At 37.0% G+C, this 20,256-nt stretch overlaps 1 protein-coding gene across 3 annotated transcripts in view; it reads left to right on the top strand.

Moving 5' to 3' along the window:
* LOC124273421 (TNF receptor-associated factor 4-like) overlaps positions 1 to 20,256 on the top strand; it is a 104,171-nt gene that overhangs the window by 42,979 nt on the left and 40,936 nt on the right. The window contains exon 1 of one of the 3 annotated variants that reach the window (XM_046708684.1): positions 9,542 to 9,670. The exons of 1 other annotated variant lie outside the window; for it this stretch is intronic. In XM_046708684.1, coding sequence (XP_046564640.1) covers positions 9,663 to 9,670 — 8 coding nt within the window. In that variant the 5' untranslated portion in view covers positions 9,542 to 9,662. Of the gene's footprint in view, positions 1 to 9,541; positions 9,671 to 16,259; positions 16,319 to 20,256 lie in introns of those variants that run through there. One more of the 3 variants, XM_046708683.1, reaches the window with a different exon arrangement.

The raw sequence follows: 20,256 nt of genomic DNA, 5'->3' as shown, positions 1-20,256 counted from the left end.
TCACTCACTCACTGGGCTCAGGACTATGAAACTTGTCTATGTCTAGACTGGCACGCTAAGAAACAGGGATGCTGACATGCACACCTTCATTACAGAAATCCCACTTCAGATAAGGGCACACACATGCATGCATTCATGCATTTTTAGGGACCGTTCAGAATTTATGGCTGGGGATGATGATGATTTTAAGGGGGGCACCATTTTGTTCTGGGAGGTAGGGGTCATCAATTTTGTACACGTATACTAGGGGTTATCAATTTTGTACATAAAATATGTAAAAATTAGGCTTAAAAAATTAGGCTTACAAAATATGGGAAGGGGTGGGGGTCATTGATTTTGTACATGATATGCAGAGGGTGGGTCACTTACTTTATACATAAATTTTAGGGGGTCAGTCACATTGTACATGCTTCTCCATAAAAGCATCATCATCATCATCTCACACACATCACACCCCCCAGCCATATATTATGAACGGTCCCTTACCACTACCACTCATTCATATCCCTCACACATTACAAATCCATTGCATTGTCTTCTGTTTCTCTGTTTTCAAAATGCAGAGTAGCACCTGTTTAGCCTGGTAATGAGAAAATATATCACCAGAATCAGTTGCATAACATCCTGTATTTGTTATTATGACCATATACAACTACAATTTCAGGAATGTTATCACTGAGTCAGCTGGGTAAGGTACATTATGGGTTATCAGCGTCCTAGAAGTCAATTTACTTCTCTTAAGTTTTATCTGGACAGACAGCAGAACACTATGGACCTGTGCTGGTATCACTGTTTGAGATTTGTAAACTACATTATTGAGGAAACACTTGATAAGCTGAGCTTGACATTATCACAGCACAAGACCAGGAGTGGGTGCAAAGTGTGACCTTATCTGAAGGGAAAGAATCAGTGATTTGCCAACAATAAACAAAAGATAATGACAGTTTTCCATAAATGCCATTCAGGGTTATCTCTCGGGATGGCTGCAGTTTCTCAGATAATAGGTGTTGATGTGTTTTCAATAATCACAGTCTTAAGTTATCGTTCATAACTCCAAGATGAGGGTAATTGGAAGTTTATGTTAATGGTTAAATGGATTTTTATCATCTTATGAATACATTCTTTGAATATTTTGTTTAAAATGCTAAGTATCTGGAAATATTTGTAGCTTTATGTGTGAAAACAGCAAATGTAGAATAAGAGTACATAGTGTGCGCGTGTACGTGCGTCGGTGCATGTGTGTGTTAGTCTGTCTCACAGTCCCTGAACCACATTATTTTCACTGGTGCCAAGCCCTCCCTGCAGTACTAAATGAAGCAAGTCTAGATTTCTCCTGGTTCTGAATCTCCCAACTCACTTGAGCTCTTTTTCAATGTAAATGGGTTTATTTGTTACTATCAATATTATATATATTCAGGATTATATATATTCAGGGCATGCGTGTTTGTGTGTATTGGAAACAAATTGAAGTATTGACATTCCTAGCCTTATATAGGAGGCACTGTATGAATTAACATTGTTAGTTGTGAATGTCATTGAAGTCAATCCACAAAACCTTGAGTGAGTTGAGCAAATGTTTACTGTTTGCAAGATGGCCAAATAAGCATGGGTTCGTGATTTTGGAAGAACAACAGTGATCCAATAACTGTTGTTTATTTACTTCCATAAACACAGATCAGTGCAATAACCTTTCTGGACCAGTTTCAAGCAGAGGAAGTCATGCATTGTCTGGCGTGGTTTTGATCAGTTGTTAATGCATGTGAGGCTTAGGAGTTATCAATAAACCATAGTATGTAATTGTAGCAGTACTCATTTTTACATAAATTTACACTACTTCACTACGAATATGACATTATAATTATGTATATCATGTTGACGGTGTCCTAGAGCCAAGTGTTGGCCACCAACTGCAGGTCAAAGGCCTTCATATAAAAGATATGTATTTATATATTCCGTGAATTTTATGTCAAACACATGTTTAATATCTCACAGGTGCTTTGAATTTTATCTCCATTATTGCTCACCTTTGCCTAAAATAACTCACCTTTCACCCTCCAGTAAAACGATTAAACCATCCTATGAACTGTCCCGACATCAAAGGCGAAGGACAATATTCAGGCATCATTTATTTAATAGTCCTATAACTGAGGTGGATTATTGCCTGTTATTACATAGTTCAGGCATGCATACAGTGGGCCCATCACCACATTCCCCGTGTGATATATGTTTTATTGATGGGATTGTACATCTGTTTGGCTGTGAGGTGCCTAAGACTTGGGACCATGTGCTCAGTGTGGGGGTTTGGAGGCGGGCTTCTATGCCTGAACAAACTGGGATAAGCCTGATAAATCCTGTTGTGTGTTGTAGGTTATCTTCAAGTCAGATCATCATTATTTCCCAGGGTCTGAATGTGCTGATAAATGACATATTACATGCAACAAGTATTTCATGATCTTCTATATGAAAATAGGTTCAGAACCTTTCTAGTTCCTTGTATGATGGTCTGTAATATACTGAACGAAAAAAATAAGGAATCATGAATATTTTTTAGATGTTTTATTAATTTGTTTGCTGATCTTAGCTACAAAAGAAATACCAAAAAAATATTCAGGATACCTTGGTTTTTTATCAGTAGTTGTGATAGCATCAAAACCTTTTCAGTTCCTTATATGATAGGCTGACAATGTATCAATTTTGCATTGTAATTCTGACTAAGATGTTTAACATATTTATTTTTTCTGTAGAGTGATCTATAAAACTTAACCAAAGAATTCCAGAAACATATTATGCCAGACATTCTTTGCATCTGTCAGGTATACAGAATACATTAGATACCAGTTAGAATAGCAATATGTGGAATAGTCAATTAGGTCAACCTTATTTATTTAGGTATCTTTTTGTATTTTTTGCATTAGACCATTCTGTAATTAGAACATATTTTTAGAATGTTTACTGAGGTTCTGGTGCCCATTTAATTTGATTGTTGAGGGGCATTCAACAATGATCAAATTAAATAAATCAGTAATCACAATTAAAACCCTTGCCTCCATAAATGATATTTTGATATCTTATCTGAAATTAAGTTATGTTTTTGTGAACGTGATATTGTCTGTACTGTATCTTCCTAATAAACTCATTTTTTATTTCATCGGGGCAGTGGGGTAGCCTAGTGCTTATGGCTTTCGCTGGTCACGCAGAAGACCTGGGTTCGATTCCCCACATGGGTACAACATGTGAAGCCCATTTCTGGTGTCCCCTGTCGTGATGTTGCTGGAATATTGCTAAAAGTGGCGTAAATACACTCACTCACTCACTCACTCACTCACTCACTCACTCACTCACTCACTCACTCACTCACTCACTCACTCACTCACTCACTCACTCACTCACTCACTCACTCATTTTCATTTCATCATCATTTCACTGTGGGGCAAGACACCTCTTTACGAACACTTTTTGTCATCACACTGATTTTCAATGAGCCATGCATAAAATTTTCTGTGCTTTTTAATTTTAACTTTAACACTTATGAAATCTGTTTTAGGAGATAATCAAGACTGGTGTTTCTCTCAAGCTGATGTTTTGTATTGAAATGGCTGTTTAAGTGATGACTTTGTATTGGGATGAGAGTGATGAAAACAATCCAATCTGTAGTGATAGATATTTCATGAAACAACAAAGCATCTACCTTTGTTTCATATTTCCTTGATGGGGGACAGATGAAGTGATGTATTAAATAATCTATGAAGTTCTTTCAGATATTTTCCTCCGACTGGTGGTAGCAAATTACTGTAGTATAGCTGCAAAATTGGATTGGATCGATATATATCATTTGTATCATGGTGTGGTTGGTGGTGCGTGTCAAGGTGGCCAGTGTCAGAATCTACCACTGATAACGACGGGACGTTGTGTCCCTGCTCTTTGTACTGGTTTCGATGAAAGCCGATCGATCGTCCAGTCACATAGATACTGCTTTAATTACACACTTTCAACATGTTCAGATGCTTACTTGTCTTTTTCACACATAATAGTGATTTATCTTGTGCAGGTGTTGAAACACCTTTGGGTATGTTCTTTTGTTTCTGACATTCAACAATTGGAAATATGCCATTGTTTTTAAAAGTGATCCTTTTAATTGGTTCAGTTTGACATCAGCGATGTGGTATGTGAATGAGAAACAAAGCACCAAGAAGGTGCATCTTGGAAAAATTATATTTTTAGGTTATTAGGCATTTCTTCATACAATGTGCCCATTAACCAGGGACAAACTGTCAAACATGTAAATGTTCTTTACATAATTGTTGTAGAATAACGATTTAATAGTGTTCTTCTAAAAACATAATAATAGAAGGGATCACTATTTCTGAAATCATGCATGTACAATATGAATGTTTTCCATGAAATAATTTGTATGTTATAAGCAAAAATGAAAATGCTTTGCTTTGTACAGAGGTAGGTGCCATGAGACAGCAAGTCTGTGACGTCATCTGTTGCCAACTGACACTGTTGTGCCATGTGTTTGGTATTTCTTGTTCCATGGAAACAGCAGTGCTGTTGCACTAAGCACAATGGCTTGTCCCACTAAAAACTAGCATCAAGGCTCATATTCCCTGTGGTCTGTCTCAAGAAACTTCTGCTTTGTGAAACGTGAAGGAGAATCACCTGTTGCCTTATATATGACACTAATGTGACATCCTGTAACAGCTGTGGTTATGTCTTGTTTCACTTGCATAAACTATAGTTTAGATTATCGCCCACAAGATCAATAATTGGAGCTGATTAATCAATCAAGAATCAAATTTATCATCCCCAAACTGAGTTCCACTGGAGATACTGCTTGTGTGAGATTCCTAGCAGATATCGTTTTGACAGTAGATTTTGTACAATGCTATGACGTCATAAACTTGATGGCATCACAATGGTATGACATCGCTGCACTGCAAGTCTAATGGCAGTACCATGTTCAGGGATGTACATTTTCATTGAAAATTAAACTAATGGAGAGCGATTATTTATGATAAAAAGAATCAAACCCTTGTGTCTTCTGATATCAAATATATCAACACTCATTGATAAAAGTAAAAATATCCTTGGCAAGCTTTGGATATTTGTAACTTTATCAACTCGTGTAGACACTTGGGTGAGATTCTCTATGTAATTGTTAACCACACCACAAAACACATGTGGGCAGTAATGGGACACAATCATAACATCGTGCCAACCAAACAGGCACTGATTAATTCTACGATTAAGGTGCTCAAGGATACTTCCTATTGAGACGCGCACGCGAGTATGCTGTTGACATTGCAGCTTTACGAGTCAGAAAACTGCATCAGTTATTTATGTCTTGATTTAACAAACATAACAATAAGAAACATGCCGGTACTTCTGAAAGTTAAATTTGATTTATCATTTCTTATGAATATCGATTAGACTGTCCCGACTCCATCGATGATTGCGATGCAAGCAAGATCAATCGATTGACCGATTTTTCAATCAATCCCTCCAGCAGTTGTAGATATCTTATGTTAATATTTATCTTCTTACTATCTCCTTATGGAACACACGAAACAGAGTTATACTGACTGACTGAGTTTGGTTTTACGCTGCTTTTAGCAATATTCCAGCAACATCACGCGCGGGGAACACCAGAAATGGGCTTCACACATTGTACCCATGTGGGGATTCGAACCCGGGTCTTCAGCATGACGAGCCAACACTTTAACCACTAGGCTACCCCACCGCCCCAAACAGAGTTATAACTGGTTTGATGATACTTCCAGCAGATTGGTGTGGAATGTCTGACAGGAGTGCTGGACCATGTCGTATAAACAAAACAAACAAAAGGTATTGTTGCTGATAATATTCATGTACTTAGTGTCTAGCCCAAACATGCTCCCCACATATCAACATGGAGATCAGATATCCAGTGGAACTCCCTACAGATTGTCCTGTCTCTGTGTCTGGATCGTCTTGCCGCCTCCCATTCATAGACGAATGAAGTGTCATTTTTCAGAAACCTGACATCATCATAGAACTGGGTAGGACCATTAACACATAATATGTCTGTCTCTTTGACTGAAGAGTTCCTTTTGTAAGGGTGGATAACTCCTCTGATATCAAATGTCGCAGTTCAGAAGTCATGAGTTTGATGTTTCTACTTGAAGGGACAGGTAGAAGTCTGTAGACGGCAGGTGAGATAGTCAGGGATTAGATCCGTCAGGGAGAAAGAGGTATCGGAATGGATTGATAACTGATTAGATTATTTGACGGATTAGGTGAGGGTAAGTGTCAAAAGCAGATATGCTGATATATTCTTGAGCACCATTGGTTCAAATGTTGTACATGTTTATGCAGTGAGATATGTTTGTAAACTAGTTTCATATACCTGATTGATCTGGAGTAGAACATTTATCAGCAGATGGGGTGAAGAATTCTGATGATGGATTATGTCCTCTGCTGTCATTCTATGTTTGATGTCTGTGTCATTTTCTTCATGTATACAGCTAGAAAATACATAACCTGACCCATGCATATGATGTTTCACATCATGGCCCAAACTGAAGGGAGAAGTTGCGAAACAGACAAACCAATTTTTATCTGAATCTAGATGAGAACTCAATAAAAAGGGGTTACAGTGTCATTAACTGAACCAATAATCATTATCATTAATGTCTTGCAACATGTATGCAGACTTTCTGCTTTCAATTTTAACAAAGTTGAACATGTTTCAAAGAAATCTATTGCATAATGAAAGCTTTCATAGACTGTGTTAGTTAAGTTCAGCTTAAGACCATTTCCTGTAGATGATTATGGTTTTATGGTTAGGATTTAGTACCTAACTTATATTCCATTCAGGTCACATTAAATCCTCATCCTGCCACTCTTTTATAATGACAAGTCATTATAATGGGGTTTTTTTATGTGAGACTCACGGTGTGATGTTTATACGGTTATTCATCTTGACAGCTGTTTGTGGTGGGTCAACCTAGTGGTTCACTGTCACACCGAAGGCCCAGGTTCGATTCTCCACATTTCTGGTGTCCTGCCGTGATATTGCTGGAATGTGCTAAAAGTGATGTAAAATTCCTCACTCACTCACTCACTCACTCACTCACTCACTCACTCACTCACTCACTCACTCACTCACTCACTCACTCACTCACTCACTCACTCACTCACTCACTCACTCACTCACTCACTCACTCACTCACTCACTCACTCACTCACTCACTCACTCACTCACTCACTCACTCACTCACTCACTGTCCGCTTTCTTGTGCATAGTCAAATACCCAATATATAAACTTTCACATTTGTCCAAATGGGTGTTTCCAGTATCTGACTTAGGATCAGTTCAACTTAAGTCCAGAATTTAGTTCTGTCTGTTTGACATTATCCCCCTATGGATTTGCTGGTCTCAGTAATCCTGTAAACGTACCCAGTGTATCAGTTTCCTCTAACACGGATAGTTCTGGACAGTGTATTAGTGTACAACTTAACTGGAATACTATCAACATGGACAGCATCTGTTGACCCTGTACACTGGTGGCCCTAATGTCTTTCTGTCATGTCAGCACTTTCCTGGTCATTGTGAAACACACAGCATTGGCTAATTACACTGTTGGTGCAGTACTGTTAGTCTGTCTCACAGTCCCTGAACCACATTATTTTCCCTACTACCAAACCTCTCTGCAGTGCCAAAGCCCTCAATAAAGCAAGTCTAGATTTCCTCAGGTTCTGAATCTCTGGTCTCCCTGGGGCTCCTTTTCAAATTAAATGGGCTTGTTTGTTACTATCAAAATTATATATATTCAGAGACTAAGCGTTAGTCTACAGTACTGTCATTGATCTATCTACCTGTCTAGTCCACAACAAAACAATGCTGAGTACAATCAGGTGAACATGTTCAGCTAGGATATCTTTTTTAAAAAGTATAAACACATTGGACATTGCATTCTAATTACAAGTACTTAGTTTTTAAGCTCCTCTGTACTTAATGTTTTGCATCTATGGTAATAGTGACTAATATTGGTCTAAATGCGGACACGGTTTTACAACTTTGACAAGCTTCAGTTAACAAGTAATGGAATTCTTGCAAGTACCTTTCAGTTGTGCTAAACATGCTTTATGTAGTTTCTTCAGTGGCCTGTTTAGAAGTAAGTGAATCCGATAAGGACAAACGTGATGGATGAACAATTTAATGCTTAATGTAGGTTAATTTTCTTTTATGTTGTGATGTTTGAATGATCTATAATTATTGATGATTGTTTTTCTTTGTGATATATTGAGAAAACAATTATGGATATAATAACACTCTGTTGCAAGTGGGGTGTTCTGATATAATTATCTGTTATCTTTCACAAATGCATTATTCACACATTGCTCCTGTTGAGCTAGGACATGCTTTATATATAGTTTATAAATGAGGAGTAAGACGTGATGTTTGGTTATCAGTGTTTCCCCTACCTAGAACTAATGTCAGTGGGGTCAGGCATAATGGGATTTATTATTGCGTTCAAGATTACTGCACTTATATAGCAATGTAACTAAGGAAAGTAGATAGCATACATTTTGTATGAACTGGTATATAAACACAGCAAAGGCTATTGGTTATATTTTAAATCCACCACTATATATACATATGTATGTGTATATATATATATATGTATGTATGTATGTGTGTGGGTATATATATATATATATATATATATATATCTGTGTGTGTGTGTGTGTGGTTGTGTGTGTTGTTGTTTCACGTGACACAGATCTCTAGTTATCTCCCTTGTTCTTTACAACGCTGCTCAGCAGATGAAGTACCAGTTGTCTCGAAACCAAAGATGAATGTGAGTAAGTGAGTTGGTTTTACGCTGACTCAGCAATATTCCAGCTACTGGTATATGGCGGAGGTCTGTAAATAATTGAGTCTGGACCCACAATCCAGTGATCGACATGAGCATCAATCTACTCATTTTGAATAGAGTTCATATGTATGAAATACGGCTTGAAAATTGCAGGGTTACCCAAACCTGATGGGTATTTTTTGTTTGTGACCTTATAACTATCATGATCACTTTGTTTATAAAATTGAACTGATATAAAAGTTATGCATTTGTCCATAATATCATAAGATACTTGTAAGGAGGCAAGTCGGAAGGAGTAATGGGGCAGATCAAACCTGTGTAACAGAAGACACCTGAGATTATGCTGCTCCACAAATCACGCCTACCTCACCTGTATTTATCTCACCTGCAGAAAGATGGGGACAGTGGTCATAAACTCACTGACCACCTTCGCCACAAAGCGGCGATATTTAGGGCTACATCAATGATCGGATCCAACAAAAGGGTGCACCAGGGCGTGTTTGGTTTACCACCTTTGATGGAAGCCTATTATCTCGTTAAAGGTAGATACGTGGTAGCAATGCACTCATGAACGGCCTTGTAAATAATACTCAACTGGGATAGTTTACGACAGATGTCATTTTATAGATATGAACAGTCATAAGTTGGAGGGCCATGGTGCATGACCTGTTTGTACATATGTCACTCTGCCTCTCACAGTTGTGGGTTTATTTTATTTGAGTAGCAAGTGTTTGTACGATTTTGTACACTGGACGTTTACAGCCTTACAAAGGTAGTGTGTTGTGACTCAAGTGTGGAATGAAAAGGTAAGGTCACGTGGCATTTTGTCCTTATTATCATGTTTAACAGGTTGTGATTCACGATGTAAGGATGCGTCACAAAGATATACACCAGACGATAAAAAAAACTACATCTGTTGGTACAAGATGCCTGATGCTGTTATACACCTGAAGTTACTATGCATCTGAGACACAATACACCTGATTTCCAGTACACCAGAAGATACATTATTACAAAACACCTGGTGATACAATATACACCTAAAGATACAAGACACCTAGTGATACAGTTTATGCAGAGATGCCACCCTCTACGATTTTATCGTAGTCGCCACAAATTTTAGCCTCAAACTACGCCAATACGAATATTGCACGATAAATTTTACAAAATTGGAAGCAGTTTATTAAAATACGGATATATAGACGAAAACATATATTTTCGTCGATTAAATACATTTTCGCCAAAAAGAGACTAAAAAAAGAAATGTAATGCTGATAATTAGGAAATTGCTGTTGGAGGTATGGAAAATTAGAGCTTCACTCTTGATTAGTGTCATGTTATCTTTATCAGAATCCATCATGATTTGAAGTATTTAGTTGACTACTAATTTATGGTCAAACTACTAATTTTGATCCTTGAAACTACTATGTGCAACACTTTGGGGTTGGCATCTCAGTTAATGTGATGCCATGAAACTATACCCCTGGCATTATACCAAACAACACTGACCATATCTGTGACTTTATTTTATATCAACTTAATGAAATTTTACTTAAAAGGTGGCCAGAATACATCAGTATAAGCAATAACTAATTAGTGATGTGAGCTTACCACAAACGGGTTGATTGTAACTGATTACAGTTACCTGGTTCAATTTCACATACACATGTGGCAAAGATTATGTATTGTGAGCATTGCAGAACAGATACAATATTTAAGTGACAAAATGTTTTGATTCATGCACACATATATGCATGCATACTTTCATCTTTACATACATGTGAACACACAGAAATCATGAAAAGAACAGGCCCCGATTTCTTGAAACAAACTTAAGTCTGAGTTTTGACTTAAGTCAGAGTTTTTACTCCACTTTGAGAAAACACAGGAAAATGCATTTTCCAGAATAAACTGAAATCAATATTAAACTCAAACTTAGTAGACAATTTGAGTTTGGTGGATAGATTACTTAAGTAGTTTGGGATTTTTTAATTTAAAAAAATGCAGTCTTGTTAAAAATTCAGCTGTTTCAAATTGTCAAACTCAGTTTGAAATTTGAGTAAAAACTCGAGAAATCAGGGCCAGATCAGTATTGCAGATCTGATGTTAATATAGATAACATGTTATGGGTGGATTGTGAACAATGAGTATTGGTTGAAAATAGTGAGGTAGCCTTTCGTCAAGGTTAACATTTCATATTCATGTAAAGACTAGATACATTTAAGTTGGTATGTTATCGGTGCTTGATATGTGTGTGTCATGGACATATAAATGTATCCTCATGTTAAACAATTTATTCACACATCGTATTCAATAGAATTCTCAAACTAATGCTTTAGTTATTACATGATTGACAGTGGACCATATGTGCAAAGGTGCTTGAGAAGATTTCCACTGACAGTTTGGGTAGGTAACATTACACACTGAACGTGATGGTGGAAATCCATCCCAACATAATTAATATCCTACTGTTCTACTACCAGACAGGCCTGGAGGCAGGGGCTGGTTAAACAGGAGTTATACAGGCTGATGATGCAATACAATTGGTGGAAACACAGGGAATAACAGTCAGCTGATGGACAGTGGTGGTTATCACTACTTATGTCTCTGTGATATTACTCAATAACACACAGCTGGTTGTACATCTGGATTGTATGATGAATGAATGAATGCTCCCCCCCCAAAAAAAAAGGTGAAAAGGTCACTGACAAGGTGTTTTTTAATTCAGATTGTGGTAGACTATAAAATTTTGATAGTGATTAATGATACAATTTAAATTGAAAAGGAGCCTGAGTGAAATGGGAGATTCATAGGAAATCTAGACTTGCTTTATCAATGGCTTTGGCATTGCAGAACGGGAGGGGCGGAAGGGAAAATAATGTGGTTCAGGGACTGTGAGACAGACTAAGATTGTGGGTACTGTATATCTGTATTATCTCAGTCTACCTCTTTGACAAAGTTGAAAATACCGACTGTTAATAATGAATGCATTGAACTGATTAAATGTTATGGCTTACCATACATAGTGGGATTTTTCTCCATTGAAGGGTGACCTGTGAAGATACGTGTTAGAAGTTATCTTCAGTAACCCATGCTTGTCATAACAGGCAACAAATGGGATCAGGTGGTCAGACTCCCTGACTTTGTTGACACTTGTCATTGCATCCCAACTGCGCAGAACGATGCTCATGCTGATGATCACTGGTTTGTCTGGTCCTGACTCAATTATTTACAGACCGCCGCCATATAGCTGGAAAATTGCTGAGTGAGGCATCAAACTACACTTACTCCTTTGAAGGGTAATTTAATGATGGATGGATGCATTGGTAGTGGGATGGAAGGATGGATAGGTAGATGAATAGATGGGTGGATAGGTGGAAGAGTTATTTTCACATCATAGGTTCTTTGCTTTTTCTGTAAATACAGACCTATCAGTATATCACTGACATCAGTCCTAGCTTGTCTTATGTTCCATCATGTTATTTAGGTACTTCAGTACATCTGTATTTTGCATTATAAAACTGACACACATATGTTAAAGAAATTATATGTACTTCATATTTTAAGAAATGGGTTTTCCATTTGGGTCATTTCACACCAAAATTGAAACATCACTCCAACTGCCACACACATCAACATGGGTGGCACTTGCCTAGATGCACGCTGGTAATCACCACAGCAACACAACAGTTTGTCACAACATTTCTAGGAATAGTTTTATTTATGACTAACCATGATGGATCTCTGAGATCTACCTTGTCACTGCTTTTGGCAGTTTTCTTTCAATTCCTGTCTCAATTGCAGGAAACATCAAAACATTTCTCAGCACTCTGATGCTGGAGTATAGGTGTTCTGACACTGATTTTGTACCTTTTATTAAGCTTGGATTCTTTGACTGGAATATATATGTGTCATAATACTTTATAGGTTTTATATTTTTTAAACATTCTGATGTTAAGTATAGTAAAATGGCAAAAACTATTTCTGTTCTATTAAAACATGGCTGACCGTATGCTTGCTAAGCAGGATAAAAGAAGTCAAAAGGTTTATTTTAGAGGCAATTATAAAGTCATTTATTCTGAAATTTGAATATGAACCCAGATGATTTTCATGCATGAAATATTACAAATATGATAAAATATTCATTTTTAGTTTCCATTTTGCTTGTACTTCGATTTTTATTAAAATTTGAAACTTTTCTCTACTTTTAGCCATAAATGTCTGCTTGACCATGTTAAAAGTCCACTGGTTCAAATAGGAGAGAGGCACTACTAACTGTGAATCTTTTGAACATGTCTGATAAATTTGATACCAATGTTCAAAGTTTTCCATAACGTTTCCCGTGGACGAAAAAGGGAAATATAGTTCTACCTCCATTTTTATAGTTTACAATCAAGAGACCAGTCATTAGCCGGCACATTTCATGCCCAGGACAATATGAAACACAAAACTAAAATGTGATGCCCGATCTGGGATGACATACGTGTTCCCAGTAATTTGATCCTGCAAGTTCACATATGTGTTTATGTTTACACGTCCACAAAGATTTCAATTTCCTGTTTCTTTCCACTTCCCATCAATATTCAAGGTGTCTGGAGTGAGAAATCATTTTATAATTTACCAGTTACACACATGGAAGCTATCAGTGGTCACGTTATTCCACTGGAGCCATATGAGAAATCACTTTTTATAATTTACCAGATGTAATCCTCCAGACATCATTCACGAACAGAAGTCCTGAATTAATTTCCAAAAATATATGAATTTTGAAGAACTGTTAGTCTTCATTATGTTTGTATATAGAGGATATTATATGTGTATCCATATCATGCTATGTTTACGACACAAGTGCCTAAATGTTGGTATTTCTTGAGCGAGAGATATACCGATATTTAGAATAGAATAGAAAGAATGGAATAATACTGTAATGCCTTTTCAGGAATTTGTGTTACATCAGCAGAGCTACTGACACATTAGAGAGATACCAAACATATTTACATAAATTCTTTGATTTAGGTATCTTCACATTTGTTTAAGAGAGATATGGTACTTGGAATAAAGGATGTACGGGCTCTCTTAGTTTTCACAATTTGAACTTTGTAGCGGCGGGCTGAAGGGAGGAGGTTGTATTCCGAATTTAAGTAGTGAGTACGGTCAGATATGATTTTGACAGCTTGATTCACGATTTGCCGCTCATATATTGATGATAAACATTTTACTTGCAGTGTTAACAATTTTGTGTATTTTAGATTTTTAGGCACGAGTATCGTAAACATAGTATGATATAGGCACGAATATAATATTCTGTTTATTACTGAAGTCATCAAATTGAGGAAAATAAACCCAAATTTACTTTCAAACACAGCGTGGCTACCCGCCGTTGCCGCATGTAGAACACAACGTCACAGAAAAAACGTGATGTCATAGCATTGTTCATGACGTCACGTCACCATGACAAAGTGATATTTTGCCCTAGGGCATCGTATGAAAAATATGAACCCCGATATTTTCGCCCTCGTAGGTAATAAAGATTGGAATCAAGAATATGTACTATACAGAACACCTGTATTGGACAATGCACTAATTAGATACATGAGCTAAATATAATTGGCAATATGGAAAAATTGAAAAAGTGTAGTTAATATTTACGTTATTCAGAAGACATGTCAGATATATTGTGAGAATGAATCATAAATTTATAATGATTGTTGAGAGTTGAAGTGAAGATGTGTAACATTAAAGACAATATGCTTTATTTATCACTTCTCTGTTATATTATCATGTGACATTTCAGTATAAGTTGTTATACCATTGACAATGATATCTTGCCTTTTTTATTGCTCACCATCTCTTAACATGTCATTCAAATAAACTGTTTAACACTAGCAGACCTAAAGTCTTTGCTAATGTCAGTCAATCCTTATTCAAATACTTTAACAGTTCATTTGCTGTTGACATGCAAAATAAACATACATCTGAAAACAAGAATGCAACTTAAATGGCATGAAAGTTGTGTATTTGCTCTTACCAACTTGTCACCCTAATTTCTGATGTGCTTAGGCGGTGGGGTGGCCTAGTGGTTAAAGTGTTCGCTCGTCACGCTGAAGACCTGGGTTCGATTCCCCACATGGGTACATTGTGTGAAGTCCAATTCTGGTGGCCCAAACCATGATATTGCTGGAATATTGCTAAAAACTAAACTCACTCACTCACTTGGATTTATTTTGTCATGTAGTTCCTTGACACAATCACGTAATTGTTGGTGTATTAATGACTGTAAGAAGCCACGGGATAACAGTACATATTGAATAGTTGTGCACACAACCATACTACAAATTGACAGATTTGGCTCTATATAACAGTGTTGTATGCATACACAGACATGTGTAGCCTTGTGAATCATCATTAACTGTTTAACAAATGTCAAAATTTCTGAGGCCCTTGAAGATCCGGGGTAGAATTGGTCTTCAGCAACCCACGCTTGCCACAAAAGGCGACTATGCTTGTCGTAAGAGGATCTGGTGGTCAGGCTCGCTGACTTGGTTGACATATGTCATCGGTTCCCAGTTGCGCAGATCGAAGGTCATGCTGTTGATCACTGGATTGTCTGGTCCAGACTCGATTATTTACAGACCGCCGCCATATGGCTGGAATATTGCTGAGTGCGGCGTAAAACTAAACTCACTCACTCACTCAAAATTTCTGATGTTGGTCTAATGTATTGAGGAAGTTTAGAATAGGAACATCAATGAAATGGCGGCAGATAAATGACCTAGGGTCCGAGGATTCAACTGAGACAATTAACAAGTATTGAAGGCTACAATATTTTGTTTGATTTACTCTTCGGATTGTTGTATCTTCCGTTAGGCCCTTATAGCAGGTGTCCAGATACAAAGGAATTGATGAGTGACGAGAGAGAGGAGAAGGGAGTGTGTTATTTTTTCATTTTGTAGGAGTGTCTCCCTTTATAAACAGTAGTCAGGTCCATACAGGAAATAGGGACTTGGACTGAAGTATGCGATGACATATGACAAAATATAGGCCTCGAGATTAACTGATCATATCAGTTACCCTACAGCATATTTTTAGTGACAATCGACATTTTTCTCATTAAACAGAAGTGTTCAATATCCTCCAAATATATTTGCTTTAACCGTCGGAGTTCAATTATAGGATTACCCCTAACCACCAACCCGGCCCACTTTCAGTGAGATAACGTTCACCTGACAACTTAATCACATAACAGTTTATTGTAGAGGAAATTAGGCATCATCGGATCAGACAAGTTTGATCCATTGATTTACCTGTTTGTATGAGTCACATGCTGTGTGAAGTAAACGTGAAATATGTCGATACACCAACTCACAGATGGTGGCTAGCAAGGTGAGGGACAAACCAAGGTGAAGGTCAGGTGTTTCAGCATGTTAAATGATGAAGAAAGTACAGATTTACAGGTACGTCTCTAATTTATGAAATTTAAATATCTAAATTTGTGACTCACATTCTGTGTATTTATCAGATGGTTATTTTTTGTTTATGAAATTGGTAACGTATTTAAATCAGATGATCAGAGTGAACTCGCTAGATAAATGTGTATTGATCTACATGGGATAGAGTGGGCTAGAAATAACACACTTTAAAATGTAAATCAAGGAATGAAATTTTAAACAAAACAAATTGTAAGGTATGTAAGAATAAAGCTTTCTATTTTACAAATATCCTACTCAAATATTTCAAGAACATCTGATTCTTCCTTCTTATTACAGTAGAATGAAAGTAAGCGTCCTCAACCTCTGTTTTTAGGAATCAATTATTTTCCTCCCTGGTGAACGTCACTAGGTCTGGTTTCTTTGCTGCATAATGAATAACAAATATCAGGGGATATCTAGTGTGTTTGTAGTTATTGTGCTATAAATAATGTATTGAGGGGTGATGCTGGATGAAATGTAAGAACGCTGCATCTGTCTGGGATGATTGATAACCAGTTTCCCCAGTGTTGATTACGTGTTCCAGTCTAGACTTACGTACTGACATTGAAATAAACTGATGTGTATTGCTATGAGATAAGATATTTATTCCATGAAGAAACAGTGGCAATATTCTATGAACTACAAATATATACACAGAAGGTACAAGAAATACAGATACATTTCACACACAAATGATGTACATTATAACAATTTTTTAGAAATCATGTGGTATAACGACATGGAAATATATATGAGGAGACTCTGGTAATATACATATATCAACATCATTCTGTCACTAAGGCAGCCTAGGAATATCAAAGAAAGCCTACAGCCACGGTTTGGATGAGAATAGTCATGGGAGACTGTTTTATTAAATATATTGATATTAAATATATTTTCATTGGTGTATAAGCTGTAGGTGCCATCGTTGTTTAATCAGTGTTATATCTTACTAGAGTGCTTGATAACCAGTTTACATCAAGTATTGATGATGAGTTCCAGCCTCGACTTAGGTACTGTCTTTGAAATAAACTGATACCTATTGTTATATAAAAATCATTCTGAAGGCAGCCCATGAGTATCAAAGAAGACCTACAGCCATGGGTTGGATGAGAATAGTAATGTGTGATTGTTTTAGTAAATATATTTATGTTTAATATATTTTGTTGGTGTATAAGCTGGAAATGTACTTCCCATTCTTGTTTTAATAAATCAGTGTTCTAATTCTTACTACTTCTTCCCATGAAGGTTTCCTAAGAAGCCAAGAATGGAATGAGAATAGCAATGGGTGGTGGTTTATTGATATATTAATATTAAATATATTTTTGCTACTGTTAAGCAGGAACTGTATATCCATCCTTGTTTAATCAGTGTTACAGTTCTAATTGCTTTCTCTCGCAGGTGTTTTTTAAGAAATGTCCAATACCAACATCTGAGATTGTACTATCAAAACAATGAAAATTATAACATAAAACACCAATCAGATATGAAATATTGATTCCATATTTCTGGACGATATTGCTAGGTAACCATGGACAATCATCAGCTGTATACAACACAGCTAATTACATTCTACATGACACCATGACTGACAATTTCTGTATAAAAGGATGTTCTTTTGGCTGCTATTCCCCTGACAACCTTTCACAACTGAGAATGCACGCTTCTGAAAAATTACAGCATATAATCTCTCTCGCAGGCTATTGACTGCTGAAGAAACCAAGTGAATCATGAAATAGGTTGTTTAATAGATAGCTAAGGTTAACAATGGACTCAGCGCAGCATGATAGAGCAGCACCATTAGTTATTTGTCTAATCAATCCAAGCATGGATGTTTTCATTTCTTCTTACGAGTCTTATCAGAACTGTTGAGGTGCATGCATCATGTGCCATTATTAAAACCAGGAAAAAATCGAGTGAAACATAGCTTCACGATTACTAATAACTCTGTTTGAAAGAGATCAATATCCTATTGAATGGTAATTGATTTGGCCACCTTACGAAGGTGTAATCAATTCCAGTGACCCATATTCCCTTTCATGGTTAATTGCTGGTAATACGATAGCCATGCTCAGACTGACTGTGCACTCATTGGAGGTATTTGATTGGTGTTGTTCATTAGCGACTACAGTTGTCACAATGAGGTATTTTCATCCATACTTTTTCTCCATCTTCTCTGTATATTGAAACACTTCGGATCATTAAGTTGAAAGTAGAAACTGATGGTTTTGTTGACTGATATGATTGCTGGTTACAATTAATGATTGATGAAAGGTGTCTGTATCTGACAGATTGATTTAAACACAGTGACCTCTTCTAAATATGGCTTTGTATTGATACTATGTTTGGGGGAAAGCTACTTATGAAGTCTTTTCAGTTTAGACTGTAAACGTAAGAGAGTGTGAGTGAGTATTGTTTTTAGCAATTAAAAATCCCTGCAATATCACGCAGGGGACACCAGGCTTCACACATTGTTTTTACCCATGTGAGGAATTAAACTCCGGTCTTTGGTGTGATGCTTTAACCACTAAGCTACACCACCGCCCTATATACATAAGAATGAAACATTTATTTTTCACATTGCTGAGATTATGATGGTTTGCAAAATGCCATTATTAAATAGTTTCAACATTTATTATGATAATATGGGATCAAATTTTCTTAACAACAAACCCCAGCTTACTGTTCCAAATGAGTGAGTGAGTTGAGTTTTATGCTGCACTGAGCAATATTCCAGCTATGTGGCGGCGGTCTGTAAATGATCGAGTCTGGACCAGACAATCCAGTGATCAACAGCATGAGCATCGATCTACGCAACTGGGATACGATGACATGCGTGAACCAAGGCATGGTCCAAATGAAAACGTGTAAGCATTTCTCAGGTAGACCAGTGTATTTGTCAAACCATGGTTTTACGTTGTTATCAACTTCGTAATACCAACAAGGAATGTAGAAGGTATTTCCTCAGTTGACAATTTTCAGTCAGACAAGTAAACTGCACAAGTGAGTGAGTGAGTGAGTCTTTTAGTTTAGTTTTATGCTGCTTTTAGCAATATTCCAGCATTATCACGGTGGGGGACACCAAAAATGGGCTTTACACATTGTACTCATGTGGGGAATTGAACCTCAGGTCTTTTGCATGCTGAGCAGCTGCTTTAACTACCAGGGTACACCACCGCCCCAGGAATTGTTCTTGACTCCTTGTGGATTGTATGTATTTTCTTATGCAGATATACCTATTTAAATGAATATAATTTTATTTCTGGGACTAACTGTCAGTTCACTAATCTGACACAATCCAGGAATAGTCATGAAACTGCCTTTGTGTACAGATGAAGTCTATTGATATAACAATATAAACATAAGCATTTTGAGTGTGTTTTTGACATGTCATGGATGTATAAATGGACTGTAAACACGCCCCTGTTATTGTGGCTTGTAATGTGTTTACTAGAGTCTTACCCAGGCGTGTACTTCCTCCCACAGACCTGGTCATACCTTCCTGGTGGGACATGATCGATGGAGCAATCTGGGGTGGACAGGAATGTACACATACTGGGAGGAGTGCAAATATTAGGTCCAAATACAGACTGTGTGGTCATTAATTATGTGTAGCGTATCATGTGTGCGATACGAATCATATTGCAATACCAGTTCAAGGGAGTCCTCAAACACATATTATGTCCAAATACAGACTGTGAGGTCATTAAATGTGTGTATCGTGTGTGTAGCAAGGGAGTCCTCAAACACATATTATGATTAAATGTGTAGAATCATATTGCAATACCAGTTCAAGGGAGTCCTCAAACACATATTATGTCCAAATACAGACTGTGAGGTCATTAAATGTGTAGCATTATCATGTGTGTGATACTGAATCATATTAAATCAAACACATATTATGTCCAAATACAGACTGTCGA

This window comes from Haliotis rubra, unplaced genomic scaffold, assembly GCF_003918875.1.
Source record: "Haliotis rubra isolate DU_JTF1 unplaced genomic scaffold, ASM391887v1 Scf180, whole genome shotgun sequence".
In the NCBI taxonomy this organism is placed as follows: Eukaryota; Metazoa; Mollusca; class Gastropoda; order Lepetellida; family Haliotidae; genus Haliotis; species Haliotis rubra.
This window is presented reverse-complemented; position numbering and strand designations above follow the sequence as displayed.